General features: G+C 43.6%; 2 protein-coding genes across 2 annotated transcripts; both read right to left on the bottom strand.

Annotated features, from left to right (window-relative positions):
* Window positions 1-101: 101 nt before the first annotated feature.
* LOC147088150 (histone H2A type 2-C-like) lies at window positions 102-540 on the bottom strand. Its single transcript, XM_085977925.1, has one exon. The coding sequence runs from the start codon at window positions 508-510 to the stop codon at window positions 121-123; it is 390 nt and encodes a 129-aa protein (XP_085834051.1). The 5' UTR covers window positions 511-540; the 3' UTR covers window positions 102-120.
* An 890-nt stretch (window positions 541-1,430) lies between these two features.
* Window positions 1,431-1,846, bottom strand: LOC147088151 (histone H2B-like). Its single transcript, XM_085977926.1, has one exon. It carries the CDS (start codon window positions 1,840-1,842, stop codon window positions 1,468-1,470), a length of 375 nt encoding a protein of 124 aa, XP_085834052.1. The 5' UTR covers window positions 1,843-1,846; the 3' UTR covers window positions 1,431-1,467.
* Window positions 1,847-16,932: the final 15,086 nt, after the last annotated feature.

The raw sequence follows: 16,932 nt of genomic DNA on the forward strand, positions 1-16,932 counted from the left end.
TTACAGTTCTACGTGTCCTGTTTATAACCGAGAACGGCTGAACAGTAAACAACCCTTTCACAGATAAAGTGGGTGGCTCTGAGAAGAGCCTTTGGGTTATCAGATTAAATCCTGCCCGCTTTACTTGCTCTTGGAGCTGGCAGTGCTGGTTTTCTTGGGCAGCAGCACCGCCTGGATATTAGGCAGCACCCCGCCCTGAGCGATGGTCAACTTTCCCAGCAGCTTGTTGAGCTCCTCGTCGTTGCGGATGGCCAGCTGCAGGTGTCTGGGGATGATGCGGGTCTTCTTGTTGTCGCGGGCCGCGTTGCCGGCCAGCTCCAGGATTTCAGCGGTCAGATACTCGAGCACAGCAGCCATGTGGACCGGGGCTCCGGCACCCACACGCTCAGCGTAGTTGCCCTTTCGGAGGAGCCTGTGAACACGGCCCACAGGGAACTGCAGTCCGGCCCGGGATGATCGAGACTTAGCCTTAGCCCGAGCTTTACCGCCGGTTTTTCCTCTTCCAGACATTTCCACAATTTACTCGTTCAGTGAAAGAATGAAAGTTTCCTCCCACATCTGTCGTTCTTATACTTTCTGGAGGAATGAAGAGAGGCGAACTTGTGATTGGTCTCTCTGTGGTGAATTTCATTGGTGTTTTCCGGTGACCAATTACAGTCTGCTTTTCCCGCCAATGAAAAGAGGGGGAAAATAACTGTTTTCAAAGATTTTTTAAATCCAAAGAGCCCGCCAATATGTTCCTAAACGAGCGAATTAAATTAATAAATCACCATAAGCAAATTCTAGGCTGTTACAATCAGGATTAATTTCGGGTTCAATATTGAGTTTACACGGGCGGGATTAAATTCCCATTGATTCTGTAACGGGACACATTCCAGCTCAATCTGTGTAAAAGTGAGATTCACAGATTATCGATCGATCCTTTGCACAGGCGCTGCTGCGGGAGTGAAACCAGATCTGGGAGTCCTGCTGTGAGAAAAGAGGGGCAGAGTGTTCAAACTGACCGCGTTCTAATCTCTAAGAACTCCCATTCCGGGTTGTTACAATGCAGCAAATCTCCGGTTAATAAACGGATGGACTCCCAACTTGCTTTAGAAAAATGCAAAGGTCTTGACAGAGAACGAGGTGACTGAAATCGGAATCTCACACCTAAAACAAGCTTTTAATTCGTCGGCTGGCGCTGCAAATAAACGTGTCTGAGAGCAAAGGCAAAGTGCGACCAAGGACCGTGTTTGTGTTTTAGTGGGCGGGAAATACAACATCGACGCTAAGGGCGATCCGGTCAATGAAGCTGCTTATCTGAGAGTTAAAAACTACATCTACAGCTGGAACTTCAAACGTTCTTAATAATTACAGTAAATTGAATCTACAAGGCGATGCGTTGTGTAGCTCTTTCAGAGAGATAGTGGGTGGCTCTTAAAAGAGCCGTTGTGTTTGGAGTTTGTTCTTTCAGGACAGCGTGGAGTTTTACTTGGAGCTGGTGTATTTGGTCACCGCCTTTGTCCCTTCCGACACGGCGTGCTTGGCCAGCTCCCCGGGCAGCAGCAGGCGCACGGCGGTCTGGATCTCCCGGGAGCTGATGGTGTGCCGCTTGTTGTAATGGGTCAGGCGGGAAGCCTCACCCGCGATGCGCTCGAAAACATCGTTCACAAACGAGTTCATGATGCTCATGGCCTTGGAGGAGATGCCGGTGTCAGGGTGAACCTGCTTCATCACTTTGTAGATGTAGATGGAGTAACTCTCCTTCCTCGACTTTCTGCGCTTCTTGCCGCCCTTCGCTGCCGGTTTAGTGACGGTTTTCTTAGCGCCCTTCTTAGCAGCTGTCTTCTTTTCGTCCACCATTCTCAAACTCGATTTCAGAAACAAAATGACTCAAACCCGCCCCGCGCTCGGAATATATAGGCAACCCCACAGTCCTATGCTAATGAGGGATGGGTGAAGGCAATGATTGTGATTGGCTGGTTAGGAATGATGTCAATTTCCATTCTTCTGCATATCGCTGATTGGCTTCTTTAGGTATCCAATCAGACTGAGTGTTTGCCACCAGCACGCCCCCTGCAAGTGCGTGTGTGACATCTGCCCATTCACCATTTCCCAGACCATCTTCCAGGGCCGCAAACACTCCTTCCGGACGGGACAGCCAGTTAGATAGACTTCCTCCAATTTGTGCACTATATTCACGCATTGCGGTGTGGTCTCCGCCACTTTGTTTCTGCATCTGCCAATCTCTAATACTGTGTGTGTGGGGATAGTTCTGTATCACTCAGTCTCTGCCGTCCTTGCGGGCTCCGTGCGTACCAGGCAGCTAAGTGTCCTTTGCTGATTGTTGCGCTCGGCTCGTTAAGAAAAAAGCATTTCACTGACTGGATTTCACTTGTTGTATTTGGTTATGTGACAAATAAAATTGAAATTGAAATAGAATTGATTTATGTAAGTGTAGGAATCATTCTCAATCTCAGTCTCTGTTACGGTATGTGTGTGTGGAATCCTTTAGTTTCCTGTCCGTCACTTTTATTTTATTCGTTCATGGGATGTGGGCATCGCTGGCAAGGACAGCATTTATTGCCCATCCCTAATTGCCCTTTGAGAAGTTTTTGGTGAGACAGGTTCTTGAACCGCTGCAGTCCGTGTGATGAAGGTACTCCCACAGTGCTGTTAGGGAGGGAGTTCCAGGATTTTGACCCAGCGACGATGAAGGAGCGGCGATAGAATAGACAGTGCTTGATGGCTGGCGTGGACACGATGGGCCGAAGGGCCTCTTTCTGTGCTGTATAACTCTATGACTCTATGACTATGACTAAGTGTCAGGGTGGGATTCTATCTTGTACCGTGTGTCAGTGTTGGTATTGATTCTGAATCTGTCATTTTCTGGTAGAGTGTGAGTCTGAGATTCATTCTACATCTGCCTGTCACTAGGACGGTGTGCAAGTCTGAGATTCATTCTACATCTGTCCGTCACTGGTACTGATTGTGAGTGTGTGAGTCATTCTGTATCTGTCAGTCTCTGGTACTGATTGTGAGTGTGTGAGTCATTCTGTATCTGTCAGTCTCTGGTACTGATTGTGAGTGTGTGAGTCATTCTGTATCTGTCAGTCTCTGGTACTGATTGTGAGTGTGGGAGACATTCTGGATCTGTCAGTCTCTGGTACTGATTGTGAGTGTGGGAGTCATTCTGTATCTGTCAGTCTCTGGTACTGATTGTGAGTGTGTGAGTCATTTTGTATCTGTCAGTCTCTGGTACTGATTGTGAGTGTGTGAGTCATTCTGGATCTGTCAGTCTCTGGTACTGATTGTGAGTGTGTGAGTCATTCTGGATCTGTCAGTCTCTGGTACTGATTGTGAGTGTGTGAGTCATTCTGGATCTGTCAGTCTCTGGTACTGTATGTTAGATTCCTATTCGTTCTGAATCAGTCTGTCTCTTGTACTGTCTTTCAGCGAAGAATTCTGCATGAATCTGCTACTCACTCGGATTATGAAAGTGGGAATCGTACTGCATCTATCAGTCTCTGCCACTTGATGTTAGTTTGAGATTCATTCCATTTCTGCTAGTACCTGGTACTGTATGTGAGTGTGGGACTAAATCTACATGTAAATCAATTGTACTGCATGTAATTGTGGCCTCATTCTGTATCTGCCAGGCCCTCTGATGCACTGTCTGTCAGTCTCTGTTCTGTATGTGTGTGCTAGAGTATTATATATCTGTCAATCTCTGGTACTGTATGTGAGAGTGAGATTCATTTTGCACCAATCAGTCTTTAATGTGGGGTTCACTTTGTCTCTATCATTTGCTGGTACTGTGTACGAGTGTGTATTAATTCTGGGTCTGTCACCGTCTGATAATCTGTGTCAGTGTGAGATTCATTCTCTTTCTCTGCCAATCTGTGATACTGTATGTGAGTTTGAGATTTATTCTATATCTGTCATTTCCTGGTATGGCGTGTGAGTTTGGGATTTATTCTGTACTGTATGCTAGATTTAGATTAATTCTGTCTCTGTCATTATCTGGTAATGTATGAGGAGAGGTTGGGTCGATTAGGCTTATATTCGCTAGAGTTTAGAAGAATGAGAGGGGATCTCATTGAAACTTATAAAATTCTAACAGGACTAGACAGACCAGATGCAGGAAGGATGTTCCTGATGACAGGGGAGTTCAGAATCAGGGGTCACAGTCTAAGGATAAGGGGTAAGCCATTTAGGACTGAGCTGAGGAGGGATTGAGCTGGTGAACCTGTGGAATTCTCTGCCACACAGGGCAGTTGAGGCCAATTCATTAAATATATTGAAGAAGGAGTTGGATATATTTCTTGAGGCTAAAGGGATCAAGGGACATGGGGAGAAAGCAGAGACAGGGTACTGAATTTGGATGATTAGCCATGATCTCATTAAATGGCGGAGCGGGCTCGAGGGGCCAAATGGCCTACTCCTGCTCCAAAATCTAAGTTTCTATGTATGGGAGTGTGAGATTCATGCTGAGTATCTGTCATCTCTGATACTGTATGTGAATATCAGTTTAATTCTGTCTGTCACTGTCTGGTACTGTATGTAAGTGTGAGATTTATTCTGTGTGTCTGTCTCTGATACAAATGTAAGAAGTCACACAACACCAGGTTATAGTCCAACAGCTTTATTTGAAATCACAAGCTTTCGGAGCGCTGCTCCTTCGTCAGGTGAAGAGGAGAAATGCATATAGACACAGCATATATAGTCAGAGAATACTGCCAGATGATTACAGGTAATCTTTCTAACTGCCCTTTATCACACCTCGGCAGAAAGATAATCACAGCAATCAAAGGTGTGAATAGTGTCTCTGATACAGTATGTGAGTGTGAGATTTATTCTGTGTGTCTGTCTCTGATACAGTATGTGAGTGTGAGATTTATTCTGTGTGTCTGTCTCTGATACAGTATGTGAGTGTGAGATTTATTCTGTGTGTCTGTCTCTGATACAGTATGTGAGTGTGAGATTTATTCTGTGTGTCTGTCTCTGATACAGTATGTGAGTGTGAGATTTATTCTGTGTGTCTGTCTCTGATACAGTATGTGAGTGTGAGATTTATTCTGTGTGTCTGTCTCTGATACAGTATGTGAGTGTGAGATTTATTCTGTGTGTCTGTCTCTGATACAGTATGTGAGTGTGAGATTTATTCTGTGTGTCTGTCTCTGATACAGTATGTGAGTGTGAGATTTATTCTGTGTGTCTGTCTCTGATACAGTATGTGAGTGTGAGATTTATTCTGTGTGTCTGTCTCTGATACAGTATGTGAGTGTGAGATTTATTCTGTGTGTCTGTCTCTGATACAGTATGTGAGTGTGAGATTTATTCTGTGTGTCTGTCTCTGATACAGTATGTGAGTGTGAGATTTATTCTGTGTGTCTGTCTCTGATACAGTATGTGAGTGTGAGATTTATTCTGTGTGTCTGTCTCTGATACAGTATGTGAGTGTGAGATTTATTCTGTGTGTCTGTCTCTGATACAGTATGTGAGTGTGAGATTTATTCTGTGTGTCTGTCTCTGATACAGTATGTGAGTGTGAGATTTATTCTGTGTGTCTGTCTCTGATACAGTATGTGAGTGTGAGATTTATTCTGTGTGTCTGTCTCTGATACAGTATGTGAGTGTGAGATTTATTCTGTGTGTCTGTCTCTGATACAGTATGTGAGTGTGAGATTTATTCTGTGTGTCTGTCTCTGATACAGTATGTGAGTGTGAGATTTATTCTGTGTGTCTGTCTCTGATACAGTATGTGAGTGTGAGATTTATTCTGTGTGTCTGTCTCTGATACAGTATGTGAGTGTGAGATTTATTCTGTGTGTCTGTCTCTGATACAGTATGTGAGTGTGAGATTTATTCTGTGTGTCTGTCTCTGATACAGTATGTGAGTGTGAGATTTATCCTGTGTGTCTGTCTCTGATACAGTATGTGAGTGTGAGATTTATTCTGTGTGTCTGTCTCTGATACAGTATGTGAGTGTGAGATTTATTCTGTGTGTCTGTCTCTGATACAGTATGTGAGTGTGAGATTTATTCTGTGTGTCTGTCTCTGATACAGTATGTGAGTGTGAGATTTATTCTGTGTGTCTGTCTCTGATACAGTATGTGAGTGTGAGATTTATTCTGTGTGTCTGTCTCTGATACAGTATGTGAGTGTGAGATTTATCCTGTGTGTCTGTCTCTGATACAGTATGTGAGTGTGAGATTTATTCTGTGTGTCTGTCTCTGATACAGTATGTGAGTGTGAGATTTATTCTGTGTGTCTGTCTCTGATACAGTATGTGAGTGTGAGATTTATTCTGTGTGTCTGTCTCTGATACAGTATGTGAGTGTGAGATTTATTCTGTGTGTCTGTCTCTGATACAGTATGTGAGTGTGAGATTTATTCTGTGTGTCTGTCTCTGATACAGTATGTGAGTGTGAGATTTATCCTGTGTGTCTGTCTCTGATACAGTATGTGAGTGTGAGATTTATTCTGTGTGTCTGTCTCTGATACAGTATGTGAGTGTGAGATTTATTCTGTGTGTCTGTCTCTGATACAGTATGTGAGTGTGAGATTTATTCTGTGTGTCTGTCTCTGATACAGTATGTGAGTGTGAGATTTATCCTGCACCTGTCAGTCTCTGACAATCTGTTTCAGTGCGGATTGATTCTGTATTAGTCAGTGTCTGATGCTCTATGTGACAGTGAGGTACATTCTGTGTCTGTCAGTTTCTGGTATTATGTTTGAGAGTGAGATTCATTCTGTATCAGAAGTCTTTAATACTCTGTATCAGATTGGAATTCACTTTGTCTCGATCATTTTCTGGTTCTGTATATGAGTGTGAGATTCATTCTCTCTTTGTCAGTCTATGATTCTATATGTGAGAGTTAGATTAATTCAGTATCTCTCTGTCTCTGGTGTTGTATGAAAGTGTGGGATTCATTCGGTATATATTAGTCTCTGATCCAGTGTATGAGAGTTAAATTAATTCTGTATCTGTCAGTCTCTGGTACTGTGTGTGAGAGTGAGGTTCATTCCACTTGGACTGAGCCCTCACCCCATGATACCGAGAATTCGAACCCGAGTCAGCTCGCTAGGAAGGGCAGCTGGGCTCATCACTGTACCACCATCGCTCTAATTTTAAAATGAAAGCCTCTGTAGTTACAGATCACTCGCCAATGGTCTTTGGAGCTTGAGTCAGGACGAATAGCACTTGCAATCATCTTAATCTGAACGTAAACAAGATGTTCAGGTTATTTCTCTCCAATTTAAAATAGTTGCTGATGAATGGTTATCGTGTTGCAGTACAGGCTGGCAGCCAGGAGATGGCACCAACCACTAATAGTTTGGAGTGTGTGGATTGTGTCCACACATCCAGACCGCCGTGAGTCTGGTGCTGCCCGGGGAGCTGGCCAAGCACGGGGTGTCGGAAGGGACAATGCCGGAGGCCATTGCAAACTCATTTCACAACGCTCTGAAACAGCATTAATTTAGTCGAAGAATTCATTCCGGCCATCGTAATCACAGAACATTAATGTGAGCGCGGGTTTTTTCTGTATCTCAGTTTCTGGTATGTGAATGTGGGTTTTATTCTGTACCTGTCTATTTCTGGCATGGAACAATGGGTAAAATGCTGTAGCTCTCAGTCTCTAGTATGTTAGTGTGGGTTTATTTTGTATTAGAAGTCTCTGGTGTGTGAATGCGGTTTTTAGCTGTCATAAATTAATGGAGTCAAAACGGCACAGAAGGAGGTCATTCGGCCCATCGAGTCCGTGCCGGCTATCTGAAGAGCAATCAGTCAGTCCCATTTCCCCGCTCTATCCCCGTAGCCCTGCAAGTTTATTTCCCTCAAGCGCCTATCCAGTCTCCCCTTGAATACACTGAGTGCCTCCGCTTTCACTACTTCCGTCGGCAGCGAGTAACAGGTCCTCACCAATCGCTGCGTAAAAAAGTTTTTGGTCACATCCCCTCTGTATCTCTTGCCCCAAACCTTAAATATATGTCCCCTAGTCCTTGTACCATCAACTAGTGGGACCAGCCTTATCCCGTCTAGCCTGTCCAAATCCATCATAATCTTGCACACCTCTATCAATTCATCCCTCAACCTCCTTTGCTCTAAAGAAAACAAATCCAGCTTCTCCAACCTGTCCTTGTACCTAAGATCCCCCATCCCGGGGACCATTCTGGTAAATCTCGTCTGCAGCCTCGCAAGTGAATCACATCCTTTATAAAGTGTGGTGACCAGAACTGGACGCAATACTCCAGTTGTGGCCTAACTAGCGCTTTATAAAGGTTTAGCATAACTTCTGTACTTTTGTACGAATACCTCTATTTATGAAGCCCAAGATCCCATATGCTTTGCTAACCACTCTCTCAAAATGTCCCCCCCCGCCCCACCTTCAGAGGGATCTATGCACGTTAACTCCCAGGTCCCTCTGTCCCTGCACACTCTTTAAAACTGTGCCGTGAAGTGTATATTGCCTCTCCCTGTTCCTGCTGCCAAAATGCATCACCTCACACTTCTCTGTATTAAATTCTTTCAGATTCTGGCATGTGAGTGTGGATCTTATTTTGTATCTGTCAGTCTTTGTTGTGTGTGTGGCTTTATTCTGTATCTTTCAGTATCTGCTAAGTGAGTGGTGTTTTCATTTGTATCATTCAGACTCTGCTATGTGAGTGGGATTTTATTCTGTATCTGTCAGTTTTGGTTATGAAATGTGGGTTTTAATCAGTCCATGCCGGTTTCTGGTATGTGAGAGTGGCTATTTCCCTGTATCTGTAAGTTTATGATATGTGAGTGTATGTTTCATTCTGTATCTCTCAGTTTCTTTTAGGTAAGTATGAGTTTTACTCTGTATCTCTCAATCTGTGGTATGCGAGTCTGGTTTTTACTGTCTATTTCTTAATCTCTGGTACGTGATTGTGGATTTTACCCTATACCTGTGAGTTTCTGGTATGTGAGTATGGATTTCACTCTGTACCTGTCAGTCTCTGGTATGTAAGTGTGGTTTTCCTCTGTATCGTTCATGCTCTGGGATGTGAGTGTGTACACTGCAACTTTCATTTCCTCGTATTTGAGGGGGATTTTTTTCTGTACCTTTCAGTTTCTGGTGTGTTACTCGAGGTTTTGCACCGTACTTGTCAATTTATTTTATGTGAGAATCAGTTTTAATCAGTACCTTTCAGTTTCTTGTATGTCAGTGTCGATTTGAATCTGTATTGTCAGTTTCTGGTATGTGAGTGGGATGTTGTGCTGTACCTGTCAGTTACTGGTATGTCAGTGTTTTTTCCCTCTACCTGCCAGCTTCAGGTAAGTTAGTGAAATTTTGTTCTGTACCTGTCTATTTCTGGTATGTGAGTGGGATTTTGTCCTGTACCTGTCAGTTTCTGGTATGTGAGTGTGGCGTTGTCCTATACCTGTCAGTTTCTGGTATGTGAGTGGGGTTTTGTTCTGCACCTGTCAGTTTCTGGTATGTGAGTGTGGCGTTGTCATATACCTGTCTATTTCTGGTATGTGAGTGGGGTTTTGTTCTGCACCTGTCAGTTTCTGGTATGTTAGTGGGATTTTGCCCTGTACTTGTAAGATTCTGGTATTTTAGTGGGATTTTGCCCTGTTCTTGTCAGTTTCTGGTATGTGAATGGGGTTTTGTCCCGTACATGTCAGTTTCTAGTATGTGAGTGGGGTTTTGTCCCGTACATGTCAGTTTCTGGTATGTGAGTGGGATTTGGCCCTGTTCTTGCCAGTTTCTGGTATGTGAATGGGGTTTTGTCCCGTACATGTCAGTTTCTAGTATGTGAGTGGGGTTTTGTCCAGTTCCTGTCAGTTTCTGGTATGTGAGTGGTATTTTGCCCTGTACTTGTCAGTTTCTGGCATGTGAGTGTGGTTATTTCCTGTACCTGTCAGATTCTGGTATGTGAGTGGGGTTTTGTCCAGTTCCTGTCAGTTTCTGGTATGTGAGTGGTATTTTGCCCTGTACTTGTCAATTTCTGGTCTGTGAGTGTGGTTATTTCCTGTACCTGTCAGTTTCTGGTACGTGAGTGTGGTATTGTCCTGTACCTGTTGGAAACTGTGAGGTTATGCACTTTGGCAGAAAAATCAAAGAGCAAGTTATTATCTAAATGGAGAGAAACTGCAAAGTGATCTGGGGGTTCTGGTGCATGAAACACAATAATTAGTATGCAGGTGCAGCAGGTGATCAGGAAGGCCAATGGAATCTTGGCTTTTAATGCAAGGGGGATGGAGTATAAAAACAGGGAAGTCTTGCTGCAGTTATACAGGGCATTGGTGAGGCCACACCTGGAATACTGCGTGCAGTTTTGGTTTCCATATTTAAGAAAAGTTATACTTGCTCTCGAGGCGGTTCAGAGAAGGTTCACTCGGTTGATTCCGGAGATGAGGGGGTTGACGTATGAGGAAAGGTTTAGTAGGTTGGGACTCTACTCATTGGAGTTCAGAAGAATGAGAGGCGATCTTATCGAAACATATAAGATTGTCAGGGGCCTTGATCGGGTGGATGCGGGGAGGATGTTTCCACTGACGGGTGAGACTAGAACTAGGGGGCATAATCTAAGAATAAGGGGCTGCGCATTCAAAACTGAGATGAGGAGAAACTTCTTCACTCCGAGGGTAGTAAATCTATCGAATTTGCTACCCCAGAGAGCTGTGGAAGCTGCAACATTGAATAAATTTAAAATGGAGATAGACAGTTTCCTAGCACATAAGGGAATTAGGGGTTACGGGGAGAGGGCAGGGAAGTGGACGTGAGTCTAGATTCGGATCAGTCATGATCCTATTGAATGGCGGAGCAGGCCCGAGTGGCCGTATGGCCTACTCCTGCTCCTACTTTTTATGTTCTTATGTACCTGTCAGATTCTGGTTTGTGAGTGTGGTTATATCAAGTACCTGTCAGTTTCTGGTTTGTGAGTGTGGTTATATCAAGTACCTGTCAGTTTCTGGTTTGTGAGTGTGGTTATATCCTGTGCCTCTCAATTTCTGGTAAGTGAGTGTGTTTTATCCTGTGCCTGTCAGCTTCTGGTATGTGATTTGGGTTATGACCTGTACCTGTCAGTTTCTGGTATGTGAGTGTGATTTTACGCTGTACCTGTCAGTTTCTGGTATGTGAGTTGGGTTTTATCCTGTGCCTGTCAGTTTCTGGTATGTGAGTTGGGTTTTGTCCTGTACCTGTCAGTTTCTGGTATCTGAGTGGGGTTTTGTCCTGTACCTGTCAATTTCTGCTATGTGAATTGTGTTCTGTCCTGTACCTGTCAGTTTCTGTGTGGATTTAGTTCTGTACCTGTCTGATTATTGTATGTTTGTGCGGGTTTTGTGCTGTAGCTCTCAGTTTGTGTTATATGAGTAAAGGTTTTATTCAGTACAGCACCAGCCAGTTCCTGGTAAGGGAGTGTAGATTTTAGTCATTATCTGTCACTCTCTGGGATATCAGTGTGAGTGTTATCCCATTTCTGCTCATCTCTTGGACGTGCGTGAGAGTTTTACTCTCTATCTGTCAGACTCTGGGATGTGAGTGTGGTTTTATTCTCTATCTGTCAGTTTCTGGTATGTGTGTGTGGGTTTTTTATGTATCTGTCAATCTCTATTACAAGAATGTGGATTTTACTCTGTGTCTGTCAGTCACTGCTGTGTGAGGTTGTGTTTGACTCTACAGCTTTCAATCTCTGGGATGTGAGAGAAGATTTATTTCTGTTAATATAGTCTCTGGAATGTGCATGCGGATTTTCCTCTGTAACTGTCAGATTCTGTCAGAATTTGTGTTTTATTCAAGTGTGTGAGTGTGGATTTCACTCTGGATCTGTCATTAACCGGGATGCAAGTTTGGGTTTTATCTGTACCTTTCAGTTTCTGGTGAATGAATGGATTTCACTCTCTACCTGTCTGTATCTGGTATGTGAGTGTAAGTTTCTGTTTATCTGTCTGTGTGTAGTCTGGGAGTGTGGATTTTACTCTGTGACCTTCTACCTCTGTTGTGGGAGTGTGGATTTTCCTCTGCATCTGTCAGTCATCAATCTGTTACTGGAAGTGATTATGTTTCATTCTCAATCTGTCGTTCTGTGAGTGATAATGTACTTACTGTGTGTGAGAAGGAGCTGCCTGCAATGCTCCTTTTGTTCAGGTTGGAGCAATTATCTCATTTATTCTGCCTCACTGAAGTATCTTGCTACGAGAATAATAATATGAGAACAATATTAGTTATAAGTTATGGACAGCTGCGGGTAGAATATAAAAGTGATGTTATAATTAATGTGTCTATTTATAATAAAGTAAAGTACCTGGAGAGAAGAAACCGTGATACTAACAGTGTCATTGTCTGACCTCACTGCAGTACAGCGGCACTCAGATTCTCGACACCAGCTGTGTAGGACGGTTCTATAGTAAGTTATCAGCATCCAGACACAACCCAAAGCCAGCACCGGACCATGAATGGGACCACCCTATTGGCACAGTCCAGGTTTTTATCTCCCATTCCCATGGAACTACCTGTACATTTCAAGGATGGCTTACTGGAATATAACCACAGGTACCTGGGCTGTACAAAAATTGATTTTAATCTATCGAAAACCAGTTGAGGGCCTGAGTAGTTAACAGAATGTCTCAGAACTCGAGAATGGCCTCTCCCTTCCCCCACTCACTCCATGTTCCGGAACTACTTCCTGTTCCACTCTGCCTCTTTCAATCAGTCTCCCGACTGCTGCTGAATTTATCCTGAACCAAAACCATTCTGCGGACACAGACCCAATGTGATGTGCTGTTGTTTGCTCCCTTATTCCCTGATGTGTTCAACGATCATCAGCCGAGCACAGAGGAAACGGCCCCCGCTGGCAGAGCTGGGGGAGGGGAGCCCGCATGGTGCTTCCTGTCGCTTTAAACACTGTGCGGGGAGAGGGGGAGGAGCAGACTTCTGTTTAGAGTGCAAGCGCAGTGTTTGCATCTCTTTCGTGTAGAATTAAAATATTTCACTGTGTGAGAAACGCCCTGCTCCTTGTGAGATCCCCAAGTGGATTATTCCCACAGGATTTGTAAATTGTCCAATTAAGAAATGCCTATCCAGTCTCCCCTTGAAAACATTGCGTGTCTCCGCTTTCACCACTTCTGTCGGCTGCGAGTTCCAGGTCATCACCAATCACTGTGTAAAAAAGTTCTTGGTCACATCCCCCCTGTATCTCTTCTCCAAAACCTTAAACCTTAAATCTGTCTCCCCTAGTCCTTGTATCATCAACTAGTGGGAACAGCCTTTCCCCGTCTAGCCTGTCATAACTCATCATAATCTTGTACACCTCCATCAAATCACACCACATCCACCTTTGCTCTAATGAAAACAAATCCAGCTTCTCCAACCTGTCCTTGTAGCTAAGATCCGCGATCCCCAGAACCATTCTGGTAAATCTCCTCTGCACCCTCTCAAAGGCCTTCACAATCTTCCTAAAGTGCGGTGACCAGAACTGGATGCAGTCCTCCAGTTGTGGACTAACCAGTGTTTTATAAAGGTTCAGCATAACTTCTCTACTATTGTACTCAATACCTCTATATATGAAGCCCAAGATCCCATATGCATTGCTAACCACTCTCTCAAAATGTCCCCCCACCTTCAGAGGGACCAATGCACATTAACTCCCAGGTCCCTCTGACCCTGCACACTCTTTAAAACTGTCTCATTAAGTGTATATTGCCTCTCTCTATTCCTGCTCCCAAAATGCCTCACCTCCCACTTCTCTGTATTAAATTCTTTCAGTTTCTGTTATGTGAGTGTGGATTTTACCCTATACCTGTGAGTTTCTGGTATGTGAGTATGGATTTCACTCTGTACCTGTCAGTTTCTGGTATGTGAGTGTGGATTTTACCCTATACCTGTGAGTTTCTGGTATGTGAGTATGGATTTCACTCTGTACCTGTCAGTCTCTGGTATGTGAGTGTGGATTTTACCCTATACCTGTGAGTTTCTGGTATGTGAGTATGGATTTCACTCTGTACCTGTCAGTCTCTGTTATGTGAGAGTGGATTTTACCCTATACCTGTGAGTTTCTGGTATGTGAGTATGGATTTCACTCTGTACCTGTCAGTTTCTGTTATGTGAGTGTGGATTTTACCCTATACCTGTGAGTTTCTGGTATGTGAGTGTGGATTTCACTCTGTACCTGTCAGTCTCTGGTATGTGAGTGTGGATTTTACTCTATACCTGTGAGTTTCTGGTATGTGAGTATGGATTTCACTCTGTACCTGTCAGTCTCTGGTATGTGAGTGTGGATTTTACCCTATACCTGTGAGTTTCTGGTATGTGAGTATGGATTTCACTCTGTACCTGTCAGTCTCTGGTATGTGAGTGTGGATTTTACCCTATACCTGTGAGTTTCTGGTATGTGAGTATGGATTTCACTCTGTACCTGTCAGTCTCTGGTATGTGAGTGTGGATTTTACCCTATACCTGTGAGTTTCTGGTATGTGAGTGTGGATTTCACTCTGTACCTGTCAGTTTCTGTTATGTGAGTGTGGATTTTACCCTATACCTGTGAGTTTCTGGTATGTGAGTGTGGATTTTACCCTATACCTGTCAGTTTCTGGTATGTGAGTGTGGATTTTACCCTATACCTGTGAGTTTCTGGTATGTGAGTATGGATTTCACTCTGTACCTGTCAGTCTCTGGTATGTGAGTGTGGATTTTACCCTATACCTGTGAGTTTCTATTATGTGAGTATGGATTTCACTCTGTACCTGTCAGTCTCTGGTATGTGAGTGTGGATTTTACCCTATACCTGTGAGTTTCTGGTATGTGAGTATGGATTTCACTCTGTACCTGTCAGTCTCTGGTATGTGAGTGTGGATTTTACCCTATACCTGTGAGTTTCTGGTATGTGAGGATGGATTTCACTCTGTACCTGTCAGTCTCTGGTATGTGAGTGTGGATTTTACCCTATACCTGTGAGTTTCTGGTATGTGAGTATGGATTTCACTCTGTACCTGTCAGTCTCTGGTATGTGAGTGTGGATTTTACCCTATACCTGTGAGTTTCTGGTATGTGAGTATGGATTTCACTCTGTACCTGTCAGTTTCTGTTATGTGAGTGTGGATTTTACCCTATACCTGTGAGTTTCTGGTATGTGAGTATGGATTTCACTCTGTACCTGTCAGTCTCTGGTATGGGAGTGTGGATTTTACCCTATACCTGTGAGTTTCTGGAATGTGAGTATGGATTTCACTCTGTACCTGTCAGTTTCTGTTTTGTGAGTGTGGATTTTACCCTATACCTGTGAGTTTCTGGTATGTGAGTATGGATTTCACTCTGTACCTGTCAGTTTCTGTTATGTGAGTGTGGATTTTACCCTATACCTGTGAGTTTCTGGTATGTGAGTATGGATTTCACTCTGTACCTGTCAGTTTCTGTTATGTGAGTGTGGATTTTACCCTATAACTGTGAGTTTCTGGTATGTGAGTATGGATTTCACTCTGTACCTGTCAGTCTCTGGTATGTGAGTGTGGATTTTACCCTATACCTGTGAGTTTCTGGTATGTGAGTATGGATTTCACTCTGTACCTGTCAGTCTCTGGTATGTGAGTGTGGATTTTACCCTATACCTGTGAGTTTCTGGTATGTGAGTATGGATTTCACTCTGTACCTGTCAGTCTCTGTTATGTGAGTGTGGATTTTACCCTATACCTGTGAGTTTCTGGTATGTGAGTGTGGATTTCACTCTGTACCTGTCAGTTTCTGGTATGTGAGTGTGGATTTTACCCTATACCTGTGAGTTTCTGGTATGTGAGTGTGGATTTCACTCTGTACCTGTCAGTTTCTGGTATGTGAGTGTGGATTTTACCCTATACCTGTGAGTTTCTGGTATGTGAGTATGGATTTCACTCTGTACCTGTCAGTTTCTGGTATGTGAGTGTGGATTTTACCCTATACCTGTGAGTTTCTGGTATGTGAGTGTGGATTTCACTCTGTACCTGTCAGTTTCTGGTATGTGAGTGTGGATTTTACCCTATACCTGTGAGTTTCTGGTATGTGAGTGTGGATTTCACTCTGTACCTGTCAGTTTCTGTTATGTGAGTGTGGATTTTACCCTATACCTGTGAGTTTCTGGTATGTGAGTATGGATTTCACTCTGTACCTGTCAGTTTCTGGTATGTGAGTGTGGATTTTACCCTATACCTGTGAGTTTCTGGTATGTGAGTGTGGATTTCACTCTGTACCTGTCAGTTTCTGTTATGTGAGTGTGGATTTTACCCTATACCTGTGAGTTTCTGGTATGTGAGTGTGGATTTCACTCTGTACCTGTCAGTCTCTGTTATGTGAGTGTGGACTTTACCCTATACCTGTGAGTTTCTGGTATGTGAGTGTGGATTTTACCCTATACCTGTGAGTGTCTGGTATGTGAGTGTGGATTTCACTCTGTACCTGTCAGTCTCTGGTATGGGAGTGTGGATTTTACCCTATACCTGTGAGTTTCTGGTATGTGAATGTGGATTTCACTCTGTACCTGTGAGTTTCTGGTATGTGAGTATGGATTTCACTCTGTACCTGTCAGTTTCTGGTATGGGAGTGTGGATTTTACCCTATACCTGTCAGTCTCTGGTATGTGAGTGTGGATTTCACTCTGTACCTGTGAGTTTCTGGTATGTGAGTGTGGATTTTACCCTATATCTGTGAGTTTCTGGTATGTGAGTATGGATTTCACTCTGTACCTGTCAGTTTCTGGTATGGGAGTGTGGATTTTACCCTATATCTGTGAGTTTCTGGTATGTGAGTATGGATTTCACTCTGTACCTGTCAGTCTCTGGTATGTGAGTGTGGATTTTACCCTATACCTGTGAGTTTCTGGTATGTGAGTATGGATTTCACTCTGTACCTGTCAGTCTCTGTTATGTGAGTGTGGATTTTACCCTATACCTGTGAGTGTCTGGTATGTGAGTGTGGATTTCACTCTGTACCTGTCAGTCTCTGGTATGGG

This window comes from Somniosus microcephalus, unplaced genomic scaffold, assembly GCF_052327205.1.
Source record: "Somniosus microcephalus isolate GS21.2 unplaced genomic scaffold, FLI_Smic_1.0 unresolved_chr5, whole genome shotgun sequence".
NCBI classification, from domain to species: domain Eukaryota; kingdom Metazoa; phylum Chordata; class Chondrichthyes; order Squaliformes; family Somniosidae; genus Somniosus; species Somniosus microcephalus.

What these genes read in the sequence shown, in the direction of transcription:
- LOC147088151 (XM_085977926.1), bottom strand. Translation starts at nt 1,842, where the DNA reads ATGGTGGACGAAAAGAAGACAGCTGCTAAGAAGGGCGCTAAGAAAACC.
- LOC147088150 (XM_085977925.1), bottom strand. Translation starts at nt 510, where the DNA reads ATGTCTGGAAGAGGAAAAACCGGCGGTAAAGCTCGGGCTAAGGCTAAG.